General features: G+C 43.4%; 1 protein-coding gene across 1 annotated transcript in view; it reads left to right on the forward strand.

The window, feature by feature from the left end:
* The window catches only part of LOC137543592 (NXPE family member 1-like), a 53174-nt gene that overhangs the window by 17405 nt on the left and 10585 nt on the right, over positions 1–25184 (forward strand). The window contains exons 2-3 of the mRNA XM_068264692.1: positions 707–768; positions 7917–8132. Of these exons, the coding sequence (XP_068120793.1) occupies positions 707–768; positions 7917–8132 (278 nt within the window). The remainder of the gene's footprint in view (positions 1–706; positions 769–7916; positions 8133–25184) is intronic.

A 25184-nucleotide genomic window follows, 5' to 3' on the forward strand; every position in this document is an offset into this window, starting at 1 on the left:
AAAAAACATACTCTTACACTGTCCCTTTAAGGCCTAAGCAAGTCATTTATCACATTTATTTCCATGCTCAAGCCACTTAGCTGAAAAATCTTTATTTTTATCTCTTAATTAACTATCTAGTAAACATGATAACCTACTCTTCACCTCCTTCAATTTATCAAGACTCCCTGATCCAAAGTACTCTTATGGGCAATCTCCAAAGCACTTATTTCATTCAACGTACCATGAATCTTCTCCAGATGCTCCCTCTTTTTCCTGGCTCCCTGGGAAATAAGAACCCCCCCTTACCACAACCTTATGGGCCTGCTACACCATGCCCTTGTCCATTCCTTCCTATTCATTCTTATCAAAAAATTGTATTCATGTATCTTTCACTTTATCCCTAATTTCAAGGTCATCCAACAGATTGCCATTGAGTCTCCAATGCCAGTCCCATTTACTTTTCAGCCCCAGCTCCAAATCAAACCACACAGGAGCATGATCTGAAATCGTTATATTCCCAATTTGAGAATTCCACATTCCTGTCTGTAACGATCTCTCTCTCAGAGGATCTCACAATCTAATGACCCTATCCGAGTTTTAGGATAATTAACATACTGAAGGTTTTGGCATGCTGGTGGAACTCTACAGTATATTACAAAACAGAAGAACAAGAAAATATTTGTAATCTGTTTCTAATAAACTATATTATTCATATTTTTCTTAGAGAAAATATCGCTGTTGAAATCCCCAAAAACTTTCAGTACATTGATGTGAACACCTGTGCTGGTGGTAAGTAATTACCGGTTATGGAGATTTTGAGTCCCATAATAAATCTATATCAATATACATATCTATCTATCTATCTATCTATCTATCTATCTATCTATCTATCTATCTATCTATCTATCTATCTATCTATCTATCTAGATATGCGTGTATGTGATAGCCTTAAGCAACTGGACTTACTAATTTCCCCACCTACTCAGTTTCTGTAGTTAAAGTAATGGATTACTTGGTAATTAAAGTTTATCTCCACTTTCCTAAAGAAAAAAATGATTACATCTGCTCTATTCATTAATTAATAATGAAAAAAAAGAGAAACTATTAGCTATACAATGCCCCCCCCCCCAAAAAAAAAAACAGAAAACAAAACCACATATGTAAATAGATAAATACTTTCTCTACTTACATAATGTAATGATCTGCTCAGCTGTCTGCATGGGCAGACAGCTGTTTGTCCATTCCTTAAGTCTGAGGGCTGCAGGTCTCTGGAAAAGAGACCTGTCTTCACTCTGCAAGTTTCAGACCTGCTCTGCTGCTGAGGAATTTGCATACACTTGTCATGCAAACTGCCTAGCTGCCTCCTTTGAAGGCTTGCAGTATAAATACCATGTGCTCCCAGAATCCTTTGCTGGTCATGAAGGTTTGTTCCTGCAAACACTCCTAGAGTGTCAGTCTTGCTGTCGTTTGCTAAGATTATCTTAGAGTAATTCCTGGGGATTGCACTAGGCATCCCTTCTAGTGCAGTCAGGTTGTATTATCTGTTTTGCCTAGTTCTGTCTGTCTCGATTGCCTTGTCGCCAGCGGCGGTCAACAGGGAATTGTTCTGTCTGTCTGGGAGTGTAGGCCAGAGCTGCTGTTGCTACTGGCTGCTCCATCTGTCTGGATTGCATTAGCCCTAATGGTAGTGGCAGTGCTTCCTTCTGTGTCTCAATTGCCTTGTCGCCAGCGGCGGTCGACAGGGAATTGTTCTGTCTGTCTGGGAGTGTAGGCCAGAGCTGTGGTTGCTACTGGCTGCTCCATGTGTCTGCATTGCATTAGCCCTAATGGTAGGGACAGTGCTTCCTTCTGTATTCTGCCTCAGGGGTGCTAACCAGAGCAGCAGTTGCTACTGGTAGCCCCATCTGTTTGTCTGTTTGGATCGCATTTGCTCTAGCGGTAGCAGCGGTGGTTCCTTCTGAATTCTGTCTGGGAGTGTAGGCCAGAGCTGCGGTTGCTTCTGGCTGCTCCTTCTCTCTGTCGTGTCTTGTACGAACGCTTGCTGTAGGCTCGGTGAGGTAACCGTTTATCAAGCATTCGCGTTCTCTATTTCGTGTTTGTGTGTCATTGGTTAGTTAGGGTGGCACGCTTATCACTGGGCGCCTAACGCGCGGTGATCATGCTTAAACGCGTTTGCTGTTGCGAATGAGTGCGGTGTTCGCGTTTAGTTAGCGTTAGTTATTTTCTTTATTGTTCTTGCTTGCTGTGTCTTTGCTACTCTCGTGCTCTGTCCTGCTCAGTCTTCTGTCACTTCTGGCAATCGCCTCTCTTGCGATTGCGTTCCCACTTTGTTTCCGCTGTTGTGTGTCCACTGTCGCTGGGTGGCGACTGGATTGGTGGACACACATTTATTCTGTCTCTGTGCTATTTCTCTATTAGAGCTATCCAGCCCTACATTGCTTCTACTCCTGCAATTCCCATCTGGCATCTGTGGCAGTACAGTACAGTCCATCTGTACTCCACAGCTCCATCTGCCGGTGGGAATCTCCCTCTACAGGTGCATTGCACCATAGCTGGGTCCTATATACAGTAATTACACGCTTGTGGAGGCTTTCCGCAGTGTCAGCGCGCGTTCTGTGCGCTGACCACGGAAATAAATTCCATATAACTGTTACACATAACAGTTGTATTGTAGTGTAGTGTAGTTTTAATTTCTGTGATTTTTATGTTTGTAAATTAGAAGGCTCCTGTTGCTGACCGGGGCCATCTTGTGTCTGGCTAGATACTATCCCCCCCTCCCCTCCCAATCCCCCTCCTCCCCGCACTGACTCTGTGCACAGCGGGGAGGAATAAATGCAGCAGTCACAGACTCACCTACTAATGGATCCAAGCGCTGCCGTTCCCATCTATTCTCTGCACTATCGCCGGCGGTTGTGCAGAGAGTATAGAAGGATACTGCAGTGCCTGGAACCATTATTCTGTGAATCTGTGTGCGCCACCTTTATCCTTCCCCAATGTTCAGTGCGGGGAAGAGGGAGGATGCAGAGTAGGGGGGGGGGGGCGCGGACATGCCACTGCGGGTGGGGGGGCAGAGGACAGTGACAGGAGATAGCCTCTGGCCCTCTCCATGCACTCTAACAGCGGCTGTGACCAACGCAGACAAGGGGAGACCAGGTGGCCAATCACAGCGCAGAGAGATGAGTGACAGAGGCTTCAGCCAATCAGGCTGATTCAGCATGCCTGTCACTTCTCTTTTGTGTCTGCGCACCATCTTAGAGCTTGGGGGCATAGGGAGAGAAATCTACAAGGAAAAAAAAAGTAAGAATGATTTTAAACTTTAAAATTGCCTGGTTAGCATCCTTTCTACTGCTCAGCCTGCAGTAGAGAACTTATTGTGTATTTTATGCCTAACAGTTACTCTTTAACAGACTGTATTACACACAATCATACCTGTGATTACTCTATTGAGGTCCCTTGGCGGACCTCACAGACTATGGGGTGCTGGAGGAAGCCACGGGGTAAGTTCAGTATTGCATTTTATAGTTGTGTTCTGGGTTCCTTTTACAAGTGTGATAATTGTTATACATAGTCACAGCTGTAATCATCAGTATTCAGAACAATAATCAACATATGTATGTGTACTGGCATCCTCAGTACATGTTATAAAACTTAGGCAAAAAATTGGGAGTTTGCATGGCTAATATCCATATATCCCACATTTTTTTTAAAGTTTAAAGGGACCTTTCAATTCTCAAAATTTAAGTGCACATTGGAGACAACCTGATCAGCCAGTTCCTTCCACGGAAGTAAAGTGGGAGCCTTAGGTCTCATTCACTTCAACACAGTGGAATTCCTGCTATTAAATAATGTCCTATTTAAATATGTATGTTAAAGGCCTTGAAGACTTATCTTTACACCATTGCTTATGTGATAACTTCATAGCTCCAACTACACCCCACCCTTATAAGTGTTCCTCTACCCCACCTCTCAGATTATCAGCCTCACTGGCAGGGCCCTCCTCCTAGTACACTCTTCTCTGCCACCATATGGACTCAGTGACTCATCTTCTATATTTATCCCTAAATTGCAATCTGCACACCCTTGTTTATTGTTCCATCACTATTTTGTGTACCATTTATTTAATGCTGTAATGTCCCTGTGTAACATTCAAATGTATGCAATACTGTGCTCACCACCTTTTCACAAGATAGACCCCCAGGTTGCTGGTTGTCAAAACTAGAGTTAGAGCTCACAGCAAATTTGGACAAAGAAACAGCTGCACCACTGGAAATATATCATCAGTCTTCCTCTTGTGCTATTCATCAGTTGACAAAAACACTGTTAAAAGAAAATAACAAAAGGAAGCCTCACATGGCGAGTATCACTAGAACACACCTTTGTGCGTAACACATGTTGCATGAGGTGTCTACCGCCATAACTGATATTCTGCTTGCCCACATGGGTCCAATCAGGGTGCTTGGATTCAGGTCAGATTACTCTCTAGACTGTATGTTTTTTTATTACTTTAATATGTTTTTTTTTCTGATGTGATATGATATCCAAATAATCTTTATTGAATGTATTACATATCAGGACATTTGTGTTGATTATTACACATACCTCTTAAAGGAGTCATCAGGGCAAATATAGTAAAATGAGTGGTACTTACCGGGGGCTTCCTCCAGCCCCAATCTCCCAGGACCTCCCTCGCCGCAGCTCTGCCCGCAGCCGTTCGCTGGAGCTCCGACCCGGTCCCCAGCGATGACGTCAGAGCGACCTGGAGGTCGCTCTGTACTGCGCCTGCACGATCGGTGCTGTCAATGACCACCACAGGGGCTGGAGCGGACTGCGCAGGTGCAGAACTACTTCACACCTGCGCAGTCCGCTCCGGCCCATGTGGCGGTGATTGATAGCGCAGATCGCGCAGGCGCAGTACAGAGCGACCTCCAGGTCGCTCTGACGTCATCGCTGGGGACCGGGTCGGAGCTCCGGCGAACGGCTGTGGGCAGTGCGGCGGCGAGGGAAGTCCTGGGAGTTTGGGACTGGAGGAAGCCCCCGGTAAGTACCACTCATTTTACTATATTTGCCCTGATGACTCCTTTAACCACTTCCCTTCCCCTGGGACGAGTAACTACATCCCTGCATATTCCCTCTTCCCCTTGCAGGGACATAGGTACTACGTCCATTGCCACCACACACTCCTGCTCGTCCCCCCCCCCACTCCACTCCCCCGCGCGTTCCCATGCTCGTTGTCACCGCCAATCTTTAGACGGGATATGAATGAATGGGAGTGCAGTTCCCATTCATTAATCTAAGTCCCCGTGTGAATGATCGCAGGCATCAAAGAGATGGTGTGATCATTTGTTTACTTCAGACAGAACCCATGCACACATTACTTCCTATTTATAGCATACAGTAGGTATGAAATAGAAAGTAATGCGGGAGGACATCTTGTGGCCAAATAGTAAAATTACACCTACACACAATTTTTTTTTAAAAAGACCCATAAATGCATTTAACCACTTCAGGATCACAGGTTTTTCCCCTTAAAAAACCAAAACAACTTTCACATTTCAGCACTCCTCCCATTCATTCAGTGATAACTTTATTGTTACTTATCACATTGAAATGATCTATATATTGTTTTTTTCGCCACAAATTATGCTTTCTTTGGGTAATAGTTTTTGCTCTGAATTATTTTATTTTATATGCATTGTAAAGGGAATAATAAGGAAAAAAAGAAAAAAAAATGATTATTTCTCAGTTTTCAGCCATTATAGTTTTAAAATAAAATGTGCTTTGGTACATAAAACCCACACATCTTATTTGCCCATTTGTCTGGTTTATTACAACGTTTAAATTGTGTCCCTAGTACAATGTATGGTGATAATATTTTAACTGGAAAGGAAATTACAAGAACTTTTTTTGAAAAAATATACTCTCATGACATCCGTATTACAAAAGTCCCTAAGGTAACTATTTATGTAAAAAAAATTAACTAATTTTTTTAATTTTTTTTTTTAACAAGTGTTTTATTTCTGTAACTGTGGAGCAGGGATGGAAGGGGTTAAAAGTAATAATAATAATAAAAAAAAATAATAAACTTTCTATGGAAAACAGTATAGTGGCATAAATAGGTGTATTTTACTTTTTGGCCACAAGATGTGTCGGGTCTGAGAGCTTATGGGACGTTAACAAGCTCTCCGAAGACACAGAACCGGTGATCGGGATTGAGAATCAAAAGATCCTGATCACAGATGGAGGAGGCTGCGACGGTGGATCGGCGGAAAACAGCGCGGGGATCGTGAACGCGACGGTAAGGCAGTAGTACGCATATCTACGCCCCTGATCTGCACGTGAAGTTTAAAGGGGCGTGGATATGCGTACCAAGGATCCTAAAGTGGTTAAAATTAACACTTTACCTCCCACACTATCCCATAATCACCCTTTTTGTTGGGGGGGGGGCTTTTATAAAAAATTCTAATAAAAAAAATACATAAATAGTTTCCTTGGGGGCTGAAATTTTGTAATATGTATGTCAAGGAATTACATTACTGTTAATTTTTAAACTATGGGCTTGTAAATAGGGATGGATGCAAAACAGAAAAAATGCACCTTTATTTCCAAACAAAATATTGGCGCCATACATTGTACTAGGGTAATATTTTAAACGTTGCAATAACCGGGGCAAATGGACAGTGTTTCTTAATTACAGTAGCATGTATTATTTTAAAGGAGAAGTGTAGTGAGAGGTATATGGAGGATGCCATATTTATTTCCTTTTAAAGCGGAATATAACCCAGAATTTCTTCTTTGCTCTAAAAGATTATTTACAGCATACAATATACTAACACAATGTTTTTTTTTAAGTAAAACAGCATTCAAAGGGTTACATCACAGGGCTGACTCTTTCTTCTGCAGGGAGAACCCGCAGCCCAACTGCTTATAAGCTTATCTTGTGTACACATTCTTTACTTGATACATTAATGTAAACATTCTCTGGCTGTGCAAGACTTCAGCTGATGAGTGCTGAAGTGCAAAACAGATCAGAAATAACTGCTGGCATCTTTTAAAACAGGATGACAACAGTTATGAATAAAATGCACCAGCAGCTTTCAAAATAAATTAACTGAACTTTGGGAAGTTATAATATCTAAATGAATATTAACACTTGTGCACAAAAGCAAATATGATAATTGTATGGGATATAAAAAGTAGGAAAACACATTTTGTTGAACATTTTGTCAGACTTTTAAACCGCTTTAAGCAATACCAGTTGCCTGGCAGCCCTGCTGATCTATCTGGCTGAATAAGTGTCGGAATCACACCAGAAACAAGCACGCAGCAAATCTTGTCATATCTGTCAAAATTGTCAGAAACACCTGATCTGCTGCATGCTTGTTCAGGGTCTATGGCTGGAAGTATTAGAGGCAGAGGATCAGCAGGATAGCCAGGTAACTGGTATTGCTTAAATGGAAATAAATATGGCAGCCGCCATACACCTCTCTCTACAGTTTTCCTTTGAAACTAAAATGGCCCAAAAACTAAGAAATAAGGATTTTTTTTTCATTTTTTCTTATTTTTCCTGTTAAAATGCAGTTAGAATAAAATACTTCTGAGCAAAAAGTATCCCCCAATGAAAGGGAGTCATCTCATTGGCAGAACCACAGTCAACCTTTCTTGGATTTTACCCCTAAAGAAAGCCTAATTGGTGGTGAAAAAACAAGATATACAGTAGATGTTTTTCGTTGTGATAAGTAGTAATAAAGTTATAGGCAAATTAATAGAAGGAGCACTGACAGTTGAAATTGCTCTGGATTTTAAGGGGAAAACTCTTGGAGGTGAAGTGGTTTGTAGTTTTTCATCATTCTAGAGAAATCCTACCAGTTTATGTTTGTTGTAAACAATATTTTATTCTGATTCCATTTTTGTTCTATTTTTTTTTTTTTTTTTAGTGTCATTTTCTCTATCTCTACAACCATGCAAAATTGGAATGAAACCTCCATTTCCCAGTGGCTTTGTTTTCCAGGGAAAGTGGAGACCAATCTTCTGTAACGTGGCAAACTTCACAATCCTAGAAATGTACAAATGTTTGGATGACAAAATGATCTATCTTTTGGGAGACTCAACCTTAAGACAGTGGTTTCTGTATCTAAGGAACATCTTCCCAGGTAATAATTAGCATTAATTACAGGCACTTAAAGACATTCGTTACAGAATAAATCACAACAATGTTGGAAATGTCATACCAAGGAAGCAACATATATGCACATGTGGTGGAGCTGCCCTGTAAGATTTCTCAAAAGGAATCCAGAAACCCATTACCTAATAGATACAAATTTGGATCTTTCTGGTTTAACACCCATACATAATGGGTACCTAACACATACTCTGGTTTGGGCACAATGATAGCAAGGCAATCATTAGCTAGGATGTGGGGATGGAGAAACACTCTACAGCGACGGTAGGAGAAGGGCAAATGGAAATAACTAATGGTGCTCGGATACAATCCATGATTCACGAACGTTTTTTCACTATCCGACATCGTGATCCAAATCCATGATTGGGAATTGATCACGGCAGTCAATCACAAATTCAGCCATTATTTCAAGTATTCAGCCCGTGATCACAGGAAAAATATCCGTGATTATCACCAGGAAACCCACCGACTTTATTGGTTAATAGCAAAGCCCCCTTACATGTTAGAAACGCCAAATTTGCCAGATATATTAAGAGTAATAGTGGGAACAAGAGGAAAAAATGTTTTTCAAAAAAACCTTCTCGTTTTTGAGAAAATAGATTTTAAAATTTCAAAGGAAAAAAGTCTACATTCAAACGTGGTAAATGACAGTTAATGAAGCAAAACCCGCCGATTTTAGCAGTTAATAGCTCAGCCCCCTTACATCCTAGAAACACGAAATTTGCAGGATATGTTAAAAAGATACTGGGAAAAATATTATTTTCCTATTTTCTAAAAAAAAAAAAAAAAACAAATTTATGTGCACAGTGTGGGAAATTAAAAAAAAATGATGTGGGGTTCCCCCTACCCAGCATATTTAACCCCTTGTCCCCCATGCAGGCTGGGATAGTCAGAATGCGGAGCCCCGGCCGACTGCGGCTTCAGATCCTGAGCGATACCAGCCCACATGGTCCATGATATGGGAGAGGGGCAGCCAAGCCTTCTCCTCCTCCTGGAGCCCCAGCCCTTGTCCAATCCATGGACAAGGGACTCTTCCCCACCTCTGGTGCCCCAGGAGGAGGTGGGGGCGACAACTCCCTGGGGGGGCTTCATGGTGGCATCTGGGAGTCCCCTTTAAGAAATGCAGTCAAATCCAAAGGGTCCGCACACTCGCAGGATAAACTTCCAAGTTTTTATTCAGACAATGTGACAATATTCCATTCAAACGACCCATCACTTGGTCGAGGTGCTGATGCCTATGAGAGCTGATGGCGGTGAATGGCTGGCGGGGGGAGGGAGGGAAAAAAATAGTGAAATTTAATTAAAAAAAAAACCTCAACACATATATATATATAAATAAACAAACATGTCAGCAGGGATCAGAGCTCACCAACAGAAAGCTCTATTGGTGGGCAGAAAAGGGGGGGGGATCACTTGTGTGCTGACTTGTATGGCTCTGCAGCGAGCACGAGCACTTAAAGCTGCAAAGCCCTAATTAGTAAAAAATAGCCTGGTCACTAGGGAGGTGTAAGCCAATGGTCCTGAAGTGTTGCAGACACAGAGTACCACTCCAGTGCATTATTTATAGTAATTGTGATTTCTGCCCTTTAGCGATTAAAACACGACTGCGTCAACTCCGTAATTTTTGGTGGGACTTTTGGCATGGACCCCCCTCTGGCATACCACAGTCCAGGTGTTATGCCCCTTCAAACAACTTTCCCATCACTTTTAAGGCCAGAAACCAGTGCTGGGCGTAATGGAAAAAACTACGCTTACGCGTAATTTTACGCTATTACGCATTACGGAATTACGCTTACGGCGTCGACATTTATTTACGGTTCATGTCTGTAATTACGCATAGCCCTTACGCAATTACGCGTAAGAATACCGTAATGCAGGTTGTTACATTAGTGCCTTACGCGTAATTTTCTACTAGCAATTAATGCGTAAGGCCATGCTCCCAAGCGGAAAAGTTGACGCATGGATCAATGTTAGGTAGCCGCCGACTTTAACCACATAACGACCGCCCCCAGCCGATGGGCGGCGGCAAAGTCTGGGCCCAAACGACCGCAATACGCCCATCGGCGGGGGCGGCTGCGGGAGTGGCTATGCGGCGATCGCGTCATTCGTGACGCGATCAGCCGCCGGGGACTGGCTCCGCCCCCCGTTCGCCGTAACCCGCCGGCCGTTCGGAAGCGCCGGCGGGTTACTGGCATCCGGATCGCCGCTGCAACAGTGTATAATAGGCTTTGTAATGTATACAAAGCCTATTATACTGGCTGCCTCCTGCCCTGGTGGTCCCAGTGTCCGAGGGACCACCAGGGCAGGATGCAGCCACCCTAGTCTGCACCAAACACACTGATTTCCCCCCCCCCTGCCCCCTGATCGCCCACAGCACCCCTCAGACCCCCCCCCTGCCCACCCCCCAGACCACTGTTTGCACCCAGTCACCCTCCTAATCACCCATCAATCACTCCCTGTCACTATCTGTCAACGCTATTTTTTTTTTAAGTCCCTAATCTGCCCCCTACTCCCTCCTGATCACCCCCCCACCCCTCAGATTCTCCCCAGACCCCCCCCAGACCCCCCCCCCCCCGTGTACTGTATGCATCTATCCCCCCTGATCACCTGTCAATCACCTGTCAATCACCTGTCAATCACCTGTCAATCACCCGTCAATCACCCCCTGTCACTGCCACCCATCAATCAGCCCCTGATCTGCCCCTTGCGGGCAATCTGATCACCCCCCCACACCAATAGATCGCCCGCAGATCCGACATCAGATCACCTCCCAAATCCATTGTTTACATCTATTCTCTCCTCTAAACACCCACTAATTACCCATCAATCACCCCCTATCACCACCTGTCACTGTTACCCATCAGATTAGACCCTAATCTGCCCCTTGCGGGCACCCAATCACCTGCCCACACGCTCAGATTGCCCTCAGACCCCCCCCTTATCAATTCGCCCGTGCAATATTTACATCTGTTCTCCCCTGTAATAACCCACTGATTACCTGTCAATCACCCATCAATCACCCCCTGTCACTGCCACCCATCAATCACCCCCTGTCACTGCCACCCATCAATCAGCCCCTAACCTGCCCCTTGCGGGCAATCTGATCACCCACCCACACCAATAGATCGCCCGCAGATCCGACATCAGATCACCTCCCAAATCCATTGTTTACATCTATTCTCTCCTCTAAACACCCACTAATTACCCATCAATCACCCCCTATCACCACCTGTCACTGTTACCCATCAGATTAGACCCTAATCTGCCCCTTGCGGGCACCCAATCACCTGCCCACACGCTCAGATTGCCCTCAGACCCCCCCCTTATCAATTCGCCCGTGCAATATTTACATCTGTTCTCCCCTGTAATAACCCACTGATTACCTGTCAATCACCCATCAATCACCCCCTGTCACTGCCACCCATCAATCACCCCCTGTCACTGCCACCCATCAATCAGCCCCTAACCTGCCCCTTGCGGGCAATCTGATCACCCACCCACACCAATAGATCGCCCGCAGATCCGACATCAGATCACCTCCCAAATCCATTGTTTACATCTATTCTCTCCTCTAAACACCCACTAATTACCCATCAATCACCCCCTATCACCACCTGTCACTGTTACCCATCAGATTAGACCCTAATCTGCCCCTTGCGGGCACCCAATCACCCGCCCACACCTCAGAACGCCCTCAGACCCCAGCCCTGATCACCTCGCCAGTGCATTGCTTGCATCTATTTCCCCCCTCTAATCACACCTTGAGACACCCATCAATCACCTCCTGTCACCCCCTAGCACACCTACCCATCAGATCAGGCCCTAATTTGCCCCGTGTGGGCTCCTGATCACTCGGCCAAACCCTCAGATCCCCCTCAGACCCCCTTCCGATCACCTCCCCAGTGCATTGATTGCATCTATTTTCCCCTCTAACCGCCCCCTGAGACACCCATCAATCACCTCCTGTCACCCCCCTAGCACTCCTATCCATCAGATCAGGCCCAATACATCCTGTCATCTAAGAGGCCACCCTGCTTATGACCGATTCCACAAAATTTGCCCCCTCATAGACCACCTGTCATCAAAATTTGCAGATGCTTATACCCCTGAACAGTCATTTTGAGAAATTTGGTTTCCAGACTACTCACAGTTTTGGGCCCGTAAAATGCCAGGGCAGTATAGGAACCCCACAAGTGACCCCATTTTAGAAAGAAGACACCCCAAGGTATTCTGTTAGGTGTATGATGAGTTCATAGAATATTTTATTTTTTGTCAAAAGTTAGCGGAAATTGGATTGTTATTGTTTTTTTCACAAAGTGTCATTTTTCACTAACTTGTGAGAAAAAATAAAATCTTCTATGAACTCACCATACCCCTAACGGAATACCTTGGGGTGTCTTCTTTCTAAAATGGGGTCACTTGTGGGGTTCCTATACTGCCCTGGCATTTTAGGGGCCCTAAACCGTGAGGAGTAGTCTAGAAAACAAATGCCTCAAAATGACCTGTGAATAGGACGTTGGGCCCCTTAGCGCACCTAGGCTGCAAAAAAGTGTCACACATGTGGTATCGCCATACTCAGGAGAAGTAGTATAATGTGTTTTGTGGTGTATTTTTACACATACCCATGCTGGGTGGGAGAAATCTCTCTGTAAATGGACAATTGTGTGTAAAAAAAATCAAAAATGTGTCATTTACAGAGATATTTCTCCCACCCAGCATGGTTATATGTAAAAATACACCACAAAACACATTATACTACTTCTTCTGAGTACGGCGATACCACATGTGTGACACTTTTTTGCAGCCTAACTGTGCTAAGGGGCCCAAAGTCCAATGAGTACCTTTAGGATTTCACAGGTCATTTTGAGACATTTGGGTTCAAGACTACTCCTCACGGTTTAGGGCCCCTAAAATGCCAGGGCAGTATAGGAACCCCACAAGTGACCCCATTTTAGAAAGAAGACACCCCAAGGTATTCTTTTAGGTGTATGATGAGTTCATAGAAGATTTTATTTTTTGTCACAAGTTAGCGGAAATTGATATGTATTGTTTTTTTTTTCACAAAGTGTCATTTTCCGCTAACTTGTGACAAAAAAAAAATCTTCTATGAACTCACCATACTCCTAACAGAATACCTTGGGGTGTCTTCTTTCTAAAATGGGGTCACTTGTGGGGTTCCTATACTGCCCTGGCATTTTAGGGGCCCTAAACCGTGAGGAGTAGTCTAGAATCCAAATGCCTCAAAATGACCTGTGAATAGGACGTTAGGCCCCTTAGCGCACCTAGGTTGCAAAAAAGTGTCACACATGTGGTATCGCCGTACTCAGAAGAAGTAGTATAATGTGTTTTGGGGTGTATTTTTATACATACCCATGCTGGGTGGGAGAAATCTCTCTGTAAATGGACAATTGTGTGTAAAAAAAATCAAATAATTGTCATTTACAGAGATATTTCTCCCACCCAGCATGGGTATGTGTAAAAATACACCCCAAAACACATTATACTACTTCTCCTGAGTACGGCGGTACCACATGTGTGGCACTTTTTTGCACCCTAAGTGCGCTAAGGGGCCCAAAGTCCAATGAGTACCTTTAGGATTTCACAGGTCATTTTGCCACATTTGGTTTCAAGACTACTCCTCACGGTTTAGGGCCCCTAAAATGCCAGGGCAGTATAGGAACCCCACAAATGACTCCATTTTAGAAAGAAGACACCCCAAGGTATTCCGTTAGGAGAATGGCGAGTTCATAGAAGATTTTATTTTTTGTCACAAGTTAGCGGAAAATGACACTTTGTGAAAAAAAACAATTACAATCAATTTCCGCTAACTTGTGACAAAAAAAAAAAATCTTCTATGAACTCACCATACATCTAACGGAATACCTTGGGGTGTCTTCTTTCTAAAATGGGGTAATTTGTGGGGTTCCTATACTGTCCTGGCATTTTAGGGGCCCTAAACCGTGAGGAGTAGTCTTGAAACGAAATTTCTCAAAATGACCTGTGAAATCCTAAAGGTACTCATTGGACTTTGGGCCCCTTAGCGCAGTTAGGGTGCAAAAAAGTGCCACACATGTGGTATCGCCGTACTCAGGAGAAGTAGTATAATGTGTTTTGGGGTGTATTTTTCCACATACCCATGCTGAGTGGGAGAAATATCTCTATAAATAGACAATTGTGTGTAAAAAAAATAAAAAAATTGTCATTTACGGAGATATTTCTCCCACCCAGCATGTGTATGTGTAAAAATACACCCCAAAACACATTATACTACTTTTCCTGAGTACGGCAATACCACATGTGTGGCACTTTTTTGCGGCCTAACTGCGCTAAGGGGCCCAAAGTCCAATGAGCATCTTTAGGCTTTACAGGGGTGCTTACAATTAGGCACCCCCCAAATGCCAGGACAGTAAACACACCCCACAAATGACCCCATTCTGGAAAGTAGACACTTCAAGGTATTCAGAGAGGAGCATAGTGAGTCCGTGGCAGATTTCATTTTTTTTTGTCGCAAGTTAGAAGAAATGGAAACTTTTTTTTTTTTTTTTTTTTTTCACAAAGTGTCATTTTCCGCTAACTTGTGACAAAAAATAAAATCTTCTATGAACTCACCATGCCTCTCACTGAATACTTTGGGATGTCTTCTTTCCAAAATGGGGTCATTTGGGGGGTATTTGTACTATCCTGGAATTTTAGCCCCTCATGAAACATGACAGGTGCGCAGAAAAGTCAGAGATGCTTGAAAATGGGAAAATTCACTTTTGGCACCATAGTTTGTAAACGCTATAACTTTTACCCAATCCAATAAATATACACTGAATGTTTTTTTTTTTATCAAAGACATGTAGCAGAATAACTTTCGCGCTCAAATGTATAGGAAATTTTACTTTATTTGAAAAATGTCAGCACAGAAAGTTAAAAAAGTCATTTTTTTGACAAAATTCATGTCTTTTTTGATGAATATAATAAAAAGTAAAACTCGCAGCAGCAATCAAATAGCATCAAAAGAAAGCTGTATTAGTGACAAGAAAAGGAGGTAAAATTCATTTAGGTGGTAGGTTTTATGACCGAGCAATAAACCGTGAAAGCTGCAGTGGTCTGAATGGAGAAAAAGGCTCTGGTCCTTAAGGGGCGAAAAGACTGTGGTCCCGAAGTGGTTAAGGGTTAATAGCAAAGCCCCCTTAGTTGCTAAGAGCCTCAAATTTGGAGAATATATTAAGGAGATCAGAAGGAATAAGAGGAAAAATTTTTTTTTCAAAAAGACCTTATAGTTTTTGAGAAAATCGATGTTAAAGTTTCAAAGGAAAAATATATACATTTAAAAACCCGCCGACTTTAACGGTTAATAGCAAAGCCTGCTTAAAGTTTAGGAACACCAAATTCCTAGGGTATATTAAGGGGATCAGTGGAAATAAGAGGAAAACATTTTTTCAAAAAGACCTTATAGTTTTTGAGAAAATCGATTTTTAAGTTTCAAGGGCAAAAATGTCTTTTAAATGCGGAAAATGTCAGTTTTTTTTGCACAGGTAACAATAGTGTTTTATTTTCATAGATTCCCCCAAGTGGGAAGAGTTTTACTTACTTCGTTCTGAGTGTGGGAAATATAAAAAAAAATGACGTGGGGTCCCCCTCCCAGACCTCTTTAACCCCTTGTCCCCCATGCAGGCTGGGATAGCCAGAATGCGGAGCACCGGCCGCGTGGGGCTCCGCACCCTGACTATACCAGCCCGCATGGTCCATGGATTGGGGGGTCTCGGAAGGGGAGGGGCAACCAAGCTTTCCCCTCCCCCTCCGAGCCCTTGTCCAATCCAAGGACAAGGGGCTCTTCTCCACCTCCGATAGGCGGTGGAGGTGGAGGCCGCGATTTCCTGGGGGGGGGGTTCATGGTGGCATCTGGGAGTCCCCTTTAAAAAGGGGTCCCCCAGATGCCCACCCCCTCTCCCAGGAGAAATGAGTATAGGGGTACTTGTACCCCTTACCCATTTCCTTTAAGAGTTAAAAGTAAATAAACACACAAACACTTAGAAAAAGTATTTTAATTGAACAAAAAACATAACCACGAAAAAAGTCCTTTAATATTCTTAATTAACCATTAATACTTACCTGTCCCTTTAAAAGACAGTTCCCACGCAATATCCTCGGAAATTGGCTAATCAGTTACAATGTAACAAAGTTGTTACAATGTGACAACTTTGTTACTTTGTAACTCCACCGCACCCGACGTCACTCGCCGCTCAGCCGCCGGCCGCCGCATACACTAACGCTAAGTCCCCGCCGGCTCCCGCCGTCCACTCCGCCCACACCTGTCACCTATATAGCTCAGAGCTCTCTAAGCATCTTTGTATTTGGGCTCCAAGGAGCCCCATTGGTCCTTAGCAGACCAATGGGGTTCCTTCAAATCAGACCAAATCAGACCAATGGGGTTCCTTCAAATCAGAAGGAACCCCATTGGTCTGCTAAGGACCAATGGGGCTCCTTGGAGCCCAAATACAAAGATGCTTAGAGAGCTCTGAGCTATATAGCTCAGAGCTCTGTGGTCCGTGCAGGACGCTAAGTCCCGCCGGCTCTCGCTGCCCTCCCCGCCTCTCCCACATGTCACCTATATACATGCTGGCACCCATGGGTGCCAGCATGTATATGGGTGACAGGTGTGGGCGAAGTGGACGGCGGGAGCCGGCGGGGACTTAGCGTTAGTGTATGTGGCGGCCGGTGGCTGAGCGGCGAGTGACGTCGGGTGCGGTGGAGTTACAAAGTAACAAAGTTGTTACATTGTAACAACTTTGTTACATTGTAACTGATTAGCCAATTTCCGAGGATATTGTGTGGGAACTGTCTTTTAAAGGGACAGGTAAGTATTAATGGTTAATTAAGAATATTAAAGGACTTTTTTCGTGGTAATGTTTTTTGTTCAATTAAAATACTTTTTCTAAGTGTTTGTGTGTTTATTTACTTTTAACTCTTAAAGGAAATGGGTAAGGGGTACAAGTACCCCTATACTCATTTCTCCTGGGAGGGGGGGTGGGCATCTGGGGGACCCCTTTTTAAAGGGGACTCCCAGATGCCACCATGAACCCCCCCCCCAGGAAATCGCGGCCTCCACCTCCACCGCCCATCGGAGGTGGAGAAGAGCCCCTTGTCCTTGGATTGGACAAGGGCTCGGAGGGGGAGGGGAAAGCTTGGCTGCCCCTCCCCTTCCGAGACCCCCCAATCCATGGACCATGTGGGCTGGTATAGTCAGGGTGCGGAGCCCCACGCGGCCGGTGCTCCGCATTCTGGCTATCCCAGCCTGCATGGGGGACAAGGGGTTAAAGAGGTCTGGGAGGGGGGACCCCACGTCGTTTTTTTTTATATTTCCCACACTCAGAACGAAGTAAGTAAAACTCTTCCCACTTGGGGGAATCTATGAAAATAAAACACTATTGTTACCTGTGCAAAAAAACCTGACATTTTCCGCATTTAAAAGACATTTTTGCCCTTGAAACTTAAAAATCTATTTTCTCAAAAACTATAAGGTCTTTTTGAAAAAAATGTTTTTCCTCTTATTCCCACTGATCCCCTTAATATACCTTGGGAATTTGGTGTTCCTAAATATTAAGCAGGCTTTGCTATTAACCGTTAAAGTCGGCGGGTTTTTAAATGTATATATTTTTCCTTTGAAATTTTAACATCAATTTTCTCAAAAACTATAAGGTCTTTTTGAAAAAAATTTTTTTCCTCTTATTCCTTCTGATCTCCGTAATATATTCTCCAAATTTGAGGCTCTTAGCAATTAAGGGGGCTTTGCTATTAACCCTTAAAGTCGGCAGCTTTTTTATATTATACGGGAGCGTAATATTACGCGATTACGGCAGACTGTGTAATTTCAATAGGAGTTTACTGTCTTACGCCTAATTTGTTACGCGTAATAACGTAACCTACGGTCTACGCGTAATTAATTACGTGTAATACCGTAACCTTACACGTAATGCTTACGGTGCATTTGTAGTGAATTACGATGCGTAATTACGCTAATGCGTAATTTCGGCCCAGCACTGCCAGAAACAGTCTTTGTAGGTTTTAAAATTTGCCTGCCGATTAAAGTCTATGGCGGTTTGCATCTTTGTGAACTTTTGCGGAAGTTTGCGTTCACTGTTCACGAAAACCAAAGTTTGATGTTCACAACATGTCTATTAGCTACAATATAGATTTTTAATAGTGACCCCTCATAGAAATAATTAGATTACTTAGACCAGATTCTTTTCAGGTAAAAATGTATTACTGCAGTTACATATAAAAAGGTTACAAAAATTGCATGAATTCAGCAGTCCCCACTGAGGCTTTGTTCACATCTAAAATTGTAATCACTGACGCCAGCATTTTGCGATTTTATTGAGTTGTTTTTTATCGTCTCCCAGCGCTTACCTGAGCGCTGCATTTTTTGTAAAGCGCTTTTCTAAGTGCTTTTGCAGAGCGATTCATTTTTTCACCAGAAAATGAATAATTAAATGCAATGTATTATTCATAAAAGCGCTGGGGAAATCGCTATACAAAGTGTTTTTTTCAAGCACTTTGCGATTTCCCTATGCCTTCCATTGCGGCAAATTGTGTCAAAAATGGTACAGGCACCGCTTTGGTGAGCGGATTAGAATCAAACCGCTCAGATTAGGTAGCTGCCCCCCCAGGATAGGTTAGGTAGGTAGCTGCCCCCCCGGATAGGTTAGGTAGGTAGCTGCCCCCCCAGGATAGGCTAGGTAGCTGCCCCTCCCCAGGATAGATTAGGTAGCTGCCCCCCCAGGATAAGTTGGGTAGCTGCCCCCCCAGGATAGGTTATATTAGGTAGCTGCCCCCCCAGGATAGGTTAGGTAGGTAGCTGCCCCCCCCAGGATAGGTTAGATTAGGTAGCTGCCCCCCCCCCAGGATAGGTTAGGTAGGTAGTTGCCCCCCAGGATAGGTTAGATAGGTAGCTGCCCCCCCCAGGATAGGTTAGGTAGGTAGCTGCCCCCCCAGGATAGGTTAGGTAGGTAGCTGCCCCCCCAGGATAGGTTAGGTAGGTAGCTGCCCCCAGGATAGGTTAGATTAGGTAGCTGCCCCCCCCAGGATAGGTTAGGTAGGTAGCTGCCCCCCCAGGATAGGTTAGGTAGGTAGCTGCCCCCCCAGGATAGGTTAGGTAGCTGCCCCCCCCAGGATAGATTAGGTAGGTAGCTGCCCCCCAGGATAGGTTAGATTAGGCAGCTGCCCCCCCAGGATAGGTTAGGTAGGTAGCTGCCCCCCCAGGATAGGTTAGGTAGCTGCCCCCCCAGGATAGATTAGGTAGTTGCCCCCCAGGATAGATTAGGTAGTTGCCCCCCCAGGATAGGTTAGGTAGGTAGCTGCCCCCCAGGATAGGATAGGGTAGGTAGGTAGGTGCTGTATATGGAGGAGGGAGCCACAGCCGCGGGGAGGGCAGCCCGACCTCTCCCTCCCTTCCTCTCGCCGGGCCTCCCCCCCTCAGATGTAGAGTGAGCGCGCACGGAAGCGCTGTAGGCAGAACTCACCTCCGTCCCTGCGTTCCAATCGCCGCTGATCTCCTCCCGCTGTATAGATGCTGATACACACTGCTTCCTGTTTAGCCGGAAGCAGTGTGTATCAGCTTCTATGCAGAGAGGAGATCAGCGGTGATTGGAACGCAGGGAGGTGAGTTGTGCCTACATCGCTTCCGTGCGCGCTCACTCTGCATCTGAGGGGGGGGGGGCGGGGAGAGGAAGGGAGGGAGAGGTCGGGCTGCCCTCCCCGTGGCTGCGGCTCCCCTCCCAATAGCGTGCATGGGCCGCACGGTCGGCACTCCAAATGGACATGGGCCCCCCGGGCCCCTCCCCCGCCTCTTCAGGAGCCGGGCCCGGTCGCCACGTCGACCGTTGCGACTGTGGGCCCTACGCCACTGCCCTTAATCTAACATTCTATCTTTATACTGTACAAAGGACTTGCTCCTCTCTTATTTGCATATGTATGCATTTAACCATATCCATCACCAAAATACTTTCAGTTTCTAGTTGCAGACTGGCTAGTTTCATTTTACTATTTTCCCAGACTTTTATTTTAAAATATACCAGAGCCAAAGCTCAGGTACAAAATTAGATACTTACCTAATGAGATCAAAACTCAAGAGAAAAACAAGCACGCATAGTAAAGCAATCAAATATTGCTATATATATAAAAATATGTATATGGGGGGGAAGTAGGTCGTTAGACCTAAATTAGACTATTTATACAAAAAGAAGAAGACAACCCCTATATAACCGTATCTTATCTCAGGCAAACAAAATTTGATGCAAGACAAAAGATGAATATCTGTGAAAAATTTTATTGAGCCAACTACACATAATGTAAAAACATTTAAAACCAAGGCCAGCTATCAATTTAGCCACAAAAGGCCCCAAATAACGTTGAATAATTAAGGTAGCACCAATCATCTAATAGTTGACCAATAACATATTGTGTATCCTCCAACAGCTGCAATCAAATTTAAAAATTAAATCTTAACAGTGTCACTATAAAAATCTATAGAAAAATGTTATACATGATAAGAAGACACTGTATTGCAGATGGATAAGAGGACACACAGATCCAACAAATAAACCAACCTGACCCAATTACAATGAATCTCTGTAAAGTGCTTAGTGCATAGTACAATTAGTAATGAGTGAATATGAATACTGGCTAAATATGTGTACTGGCTAAATTGCCAGATAAAAGGTCCCTTATGCAGCTTCGGGGGAACTAGTCGGACGGGCACAGGAGTGCTCGGGTAGCCGTCATTTAGCCCTACACGGATATTACTCTGGTAAGCACCATCCTCCTCCCCTCTTTGGGTCTCTGCATGCCCAGTTACACTGCCATTTAAACCCACTTGTATTCTCATCCTCCCCATTTTTTCGCCCTCTTTACTTTGTTCTATGTTATGGTTACTCTTTATCCCCTTTTATCTGGCAATTTAGCCAGTACACGTATTTATTCAGGGCACTATTGTGGTATCATGTAGGTTATTGTTAAAAGTGTGTTCCCACATTTTCCCTACCCCGCTCTAATATCTACCTCTTTTTGAGGTTGGATTCATATTCACTCATTACTAATTGTACTATGCACTAAGCACTTTACAGAGATTCATTGTAATTGGGTCAGGTTGATTTATTTGTTGGATCTGTGTGTCCTCTTATCCATCTGCAATACAGTGTCTTCTTATCATGTATAACATTTTTCTATAGATTTTTATAGTGACACTGTTAAGATTTAATTTTTAAATTTGATTGCAGCTGTTGGAGGATACACAATATTTGTGACCTTATTGGTCAACTATTAGATGATTGGTGCTACCTTAATTATTCAACGTTATTTGGGGCCTTTTGTGGCTAAATTGATAGCTGGCCTTGGTTTTAAATGTTTTTTACATTATGTGTAGTTGGCTCAATAAACTTTTTCACAGATACTCATCTGTTGTCTTGTATCAAATTTTGTTTGCCTGAGATAAGATATGGTTATATAGGGGTTGTCTTCTTCTTTTTGTATAACTTACCTAATGAGAGGGAAGCCTCAGGGTTCCAATAGATTGGCATACAACCCACGTTTTATTTAAGAAGGGCAAAAAATCAGATCCAGGAAATTATAGACCTGTAAGCTTAACGTCAGTTGTATACAACCTATTTGAGGGGTTGCTATTACTAAGAGATACTATACAAGACCTCATAGCAGAAAATACAATTATTTATCAGCATGGATTTACTAAGGACAGGTCCATGTTAGTCAAACAGGTCCTGTTTTTTTTTTTTGCAGATGATACGAAATTGTGCAGAATGATCAGCTCTCAGGATAGTGACATTTTGCAAAAGGATCTGGATATGATGTCTATATGGGCACATCAATGGCAGATGAAATTCAATGTTGAAAAATGTAAAGTCTTGCATTTTGGTCATACCAATGGTCTGGCACCATGTAAAATAAACGGGAGACAGGTGGGGACATCAAACTTGGAGAAGGACTTCTTGGAGAAGGAGTACTCATCGACAACAAGTTAAATAATTGTATTTGATGCCAAGCCGCTGCAGCTAAAGCAAATAAAATTTTGGGATGCATTAAAATAAAAACTCGAGATGCTGGTGTAACGCACCCGTACTTGTAGCTATGTTAAATAGGTCCTGCTTTTGTCCAACTCTGGTGACACCCACAACCTCCAGTGATGCACATAAACCAGAAGTATAATGCTAAACAATTTTATTGGATTCGGAGACCAAGTAATAAAGATTGAATGAACAATTTACCTTCTAGCAATATGTTCCAACAGATAGGTCATAGCATCTGAACACACAGTGGTGGCAACAACGGAATACATACAGTTCCTTGCAAGGGAATGTAATAGATTGGTGAAAATTCGCATGTAAATTTGTATGCGGTTTTATGCTAATTTTCATACGCGAAAATTCGCATTAGTTAAATATACATAATCTGCCTAGTAACAGCTTAGTCATGACTGCTGACAATTTCATGTAACCATGGATCTAATGCAAATTTTTTGTGCAAATAACGCGAAAATTCGCATTGAATATGCAAAGCATTGTATGTGAATGGTACGCAATGTCCAAAAATATGATGCAGGACCTCAGATTTTTTCACGCATATGAACACTAACGAAAATTGACATGGAGTGGAAACGGCTGCATTGACTTACATTAGTTTTAAAATCTATGCCAATTTTCGGAGGAAAAAAACTGACACAAAACGCACAAGTGGAAACATAGCCTAACATATTACGTGCACTTTAAATGACGCACGTATAAAAAGTCTGCTATAATCAAACTCAGACAAACATTTAAGCTAATTTCCCCAAACACTGGACAGTGTTACTCTAATTTGCAAGCTCAAATATAAAACAGTATTTGTGATACACAAGGAGCTTCAGCTTCAGCAGCAGGAAGATGACATAAGCTGGACTATTATATACAGTGGTTTGCAAAAGTATTCGGCCCCCTTGAAGTTTTCCACATTTTGTCACATTACTGCCACAAACATGAATTAATTTTATTGGAGTTCTACGTGAAAAACCAATACAAAGTGGTGTACATGTGAGAAGTGGAACGAAAATCATACATGATTCCAAACATTAAAAAAAAAGGTAACTGCAAAGTGGGGTGCGCGTAATTATTCAGCCCCCCGAGCCAATCCTTTGTAAAACCACCTTTTGCTGCAATTACAGCTGCCAGTCTTTTAGGGTATGTCTCTAACAGCTTTGCACATATAGGGACTGAAATCCTTGCCCATTCTTCTTTGCAAAACAGCGCCAGCTCAGTCAGATTAGATGGACAGCGTTTGTGAACAGCAGTTTTCAGATCTTGCCACAGATTCTTGATTGGATTTAGATCTGGACTTTGACTGGGCCCTTCTAACACATGGATATGTTTTGTTTTAAACCATTCCATTGTTGTCCTAGCTTTATGTTTAGGGTCGTTGTCCTGCTGGAAGGTGAACGTCCGCCCCAGTCTCAAGTCTTTTGCAGACTCCAAGAGGTTTTCTTCCAAGATTGCCCTGTATTTGGCTCCATCCATCTTCCCATCAACTCTGACCAGCTTCCCTGTCCCTGCTGAAGAGAAGCACCCCCAGAGCATGATGCTGCCACCACCATATTTGACAGTGGGGATGGTGTGTTCAGAGTGATGTGCAGTGTTAGTTTTCCGCCACACATAGCGTTTTGCATTTTTGACCAAAAAGTTCCATTTTGGTCTCATCTGACCAGAGCACCTTCTTCCACATGTTTGCTGTGTCTCCCAAATGGCTTGTGGCAAACTGAAAATGGGACTTATTATGCTTTTCTGTTAACAATGGATTTCTTCTTGCCACTCTTCCATAAAGGCCAACTTTGTGCAGTGCACAACTAATAGTTGTCCTATGGACAGATTCCCCCACCTGAGCTGTAGATCTCTGCAGCTCATCCAGAGTCACCATGGGCCTCTTGACTGCATTTCTGATCAGCGCTCTCCTTGTTCGGCCTGTGAGTTTAAGTGGACAGCCTTGTCTTGGTAGGTGTACAGTTGTGCCATACTCCTTCCATTTCTGAATGATCGCTTGAACAGTGCTTCATGGGATGTTCAAGGCTTTGAAAATCTTTTTGTAGCCTAAGCCTGCTTTAAATTTCTCAGTAACCTTATCCCTGACCTGTCTGGTGTCTTATTTGGAATTCATGGTGTTGTTGCTCCCAATATTCTCTTAGACAACCTCTGAGGCCGTCACTGAGCAGCTGTATTTGTACTGACATTAGATTACACACAGGTGCACTCTATTTAGTCATTAGCACTCATCAGGCAATGTCTATGGACAACTGACTGCACTCAGACCAAAGGGGGCTGAATAATTACGCACACCCCACTTTGCAGTTATTTTTTTTTTTAAATGTTTGGAATCATGTATGATTTTTGATCCACTTCTCACGTGTACACCACTTTGTATTGGTCTTTCACGTGCAATTCCAATAAAATTGATTCAGGTTTGTGGCAGTAATATGACAAAATGTGAAAAACTTCAAGGGGGCTGAATACTTTTGAAAACCACTGTACATATGAACTGATAGGCCTAGACACCTCAGAGTAGATTGTTAGGCCAATATGACAGTTTTTGTCTCTAGTCTTAACTGGAACTGTGTTGCATAAGACCCTGGAAGTAGAGATGGCGCAAACATCAAATTTTTGGTTCGCGAACCTCGAACACAAATTTTCTTAAAAGTTTGCAAACAAGCGAACTGCCATAGACTTCAATGGGCAGGCAAATTCTAAAATCTTTAGGACTGTTTCTGGCCACAAAAGTAATAGAAAAGTTGTTTCAAGGGGCTTAGCACCTGGACTGTGTCATGGCAGAGAGGGATCCATGGCAATAATCCCACCAAAAATTATATAGTTGACGCAGAGTCATGTTTTAATCGTTAAAGGGCAGAAATCACATTACATTCCTACATTTGTGGAATAAAGTGCTACTTTAAAATGTCCGGAGTGTGTACATGTCGATCAGGTCGTGTAAGGGTTATGTCCTG

The sequence above is a fragment of the Hyperolius riggenbachi genome, unplaced genomic scaffold (genome assembly GCF_040937935.1).
Source record: "Hyperolius riggenbachi isolate aHypRig1 unplaced genomic scaffold, aHypRig1.pri scaffold_109, whole genome shotgun sequence".
Lineage (NCBI taxonomy): Eukaryota > Metazoa > Chordata > Amphibia > Anura > Hyperoliidae > Hyperolius > Hyperolius riggenbachi.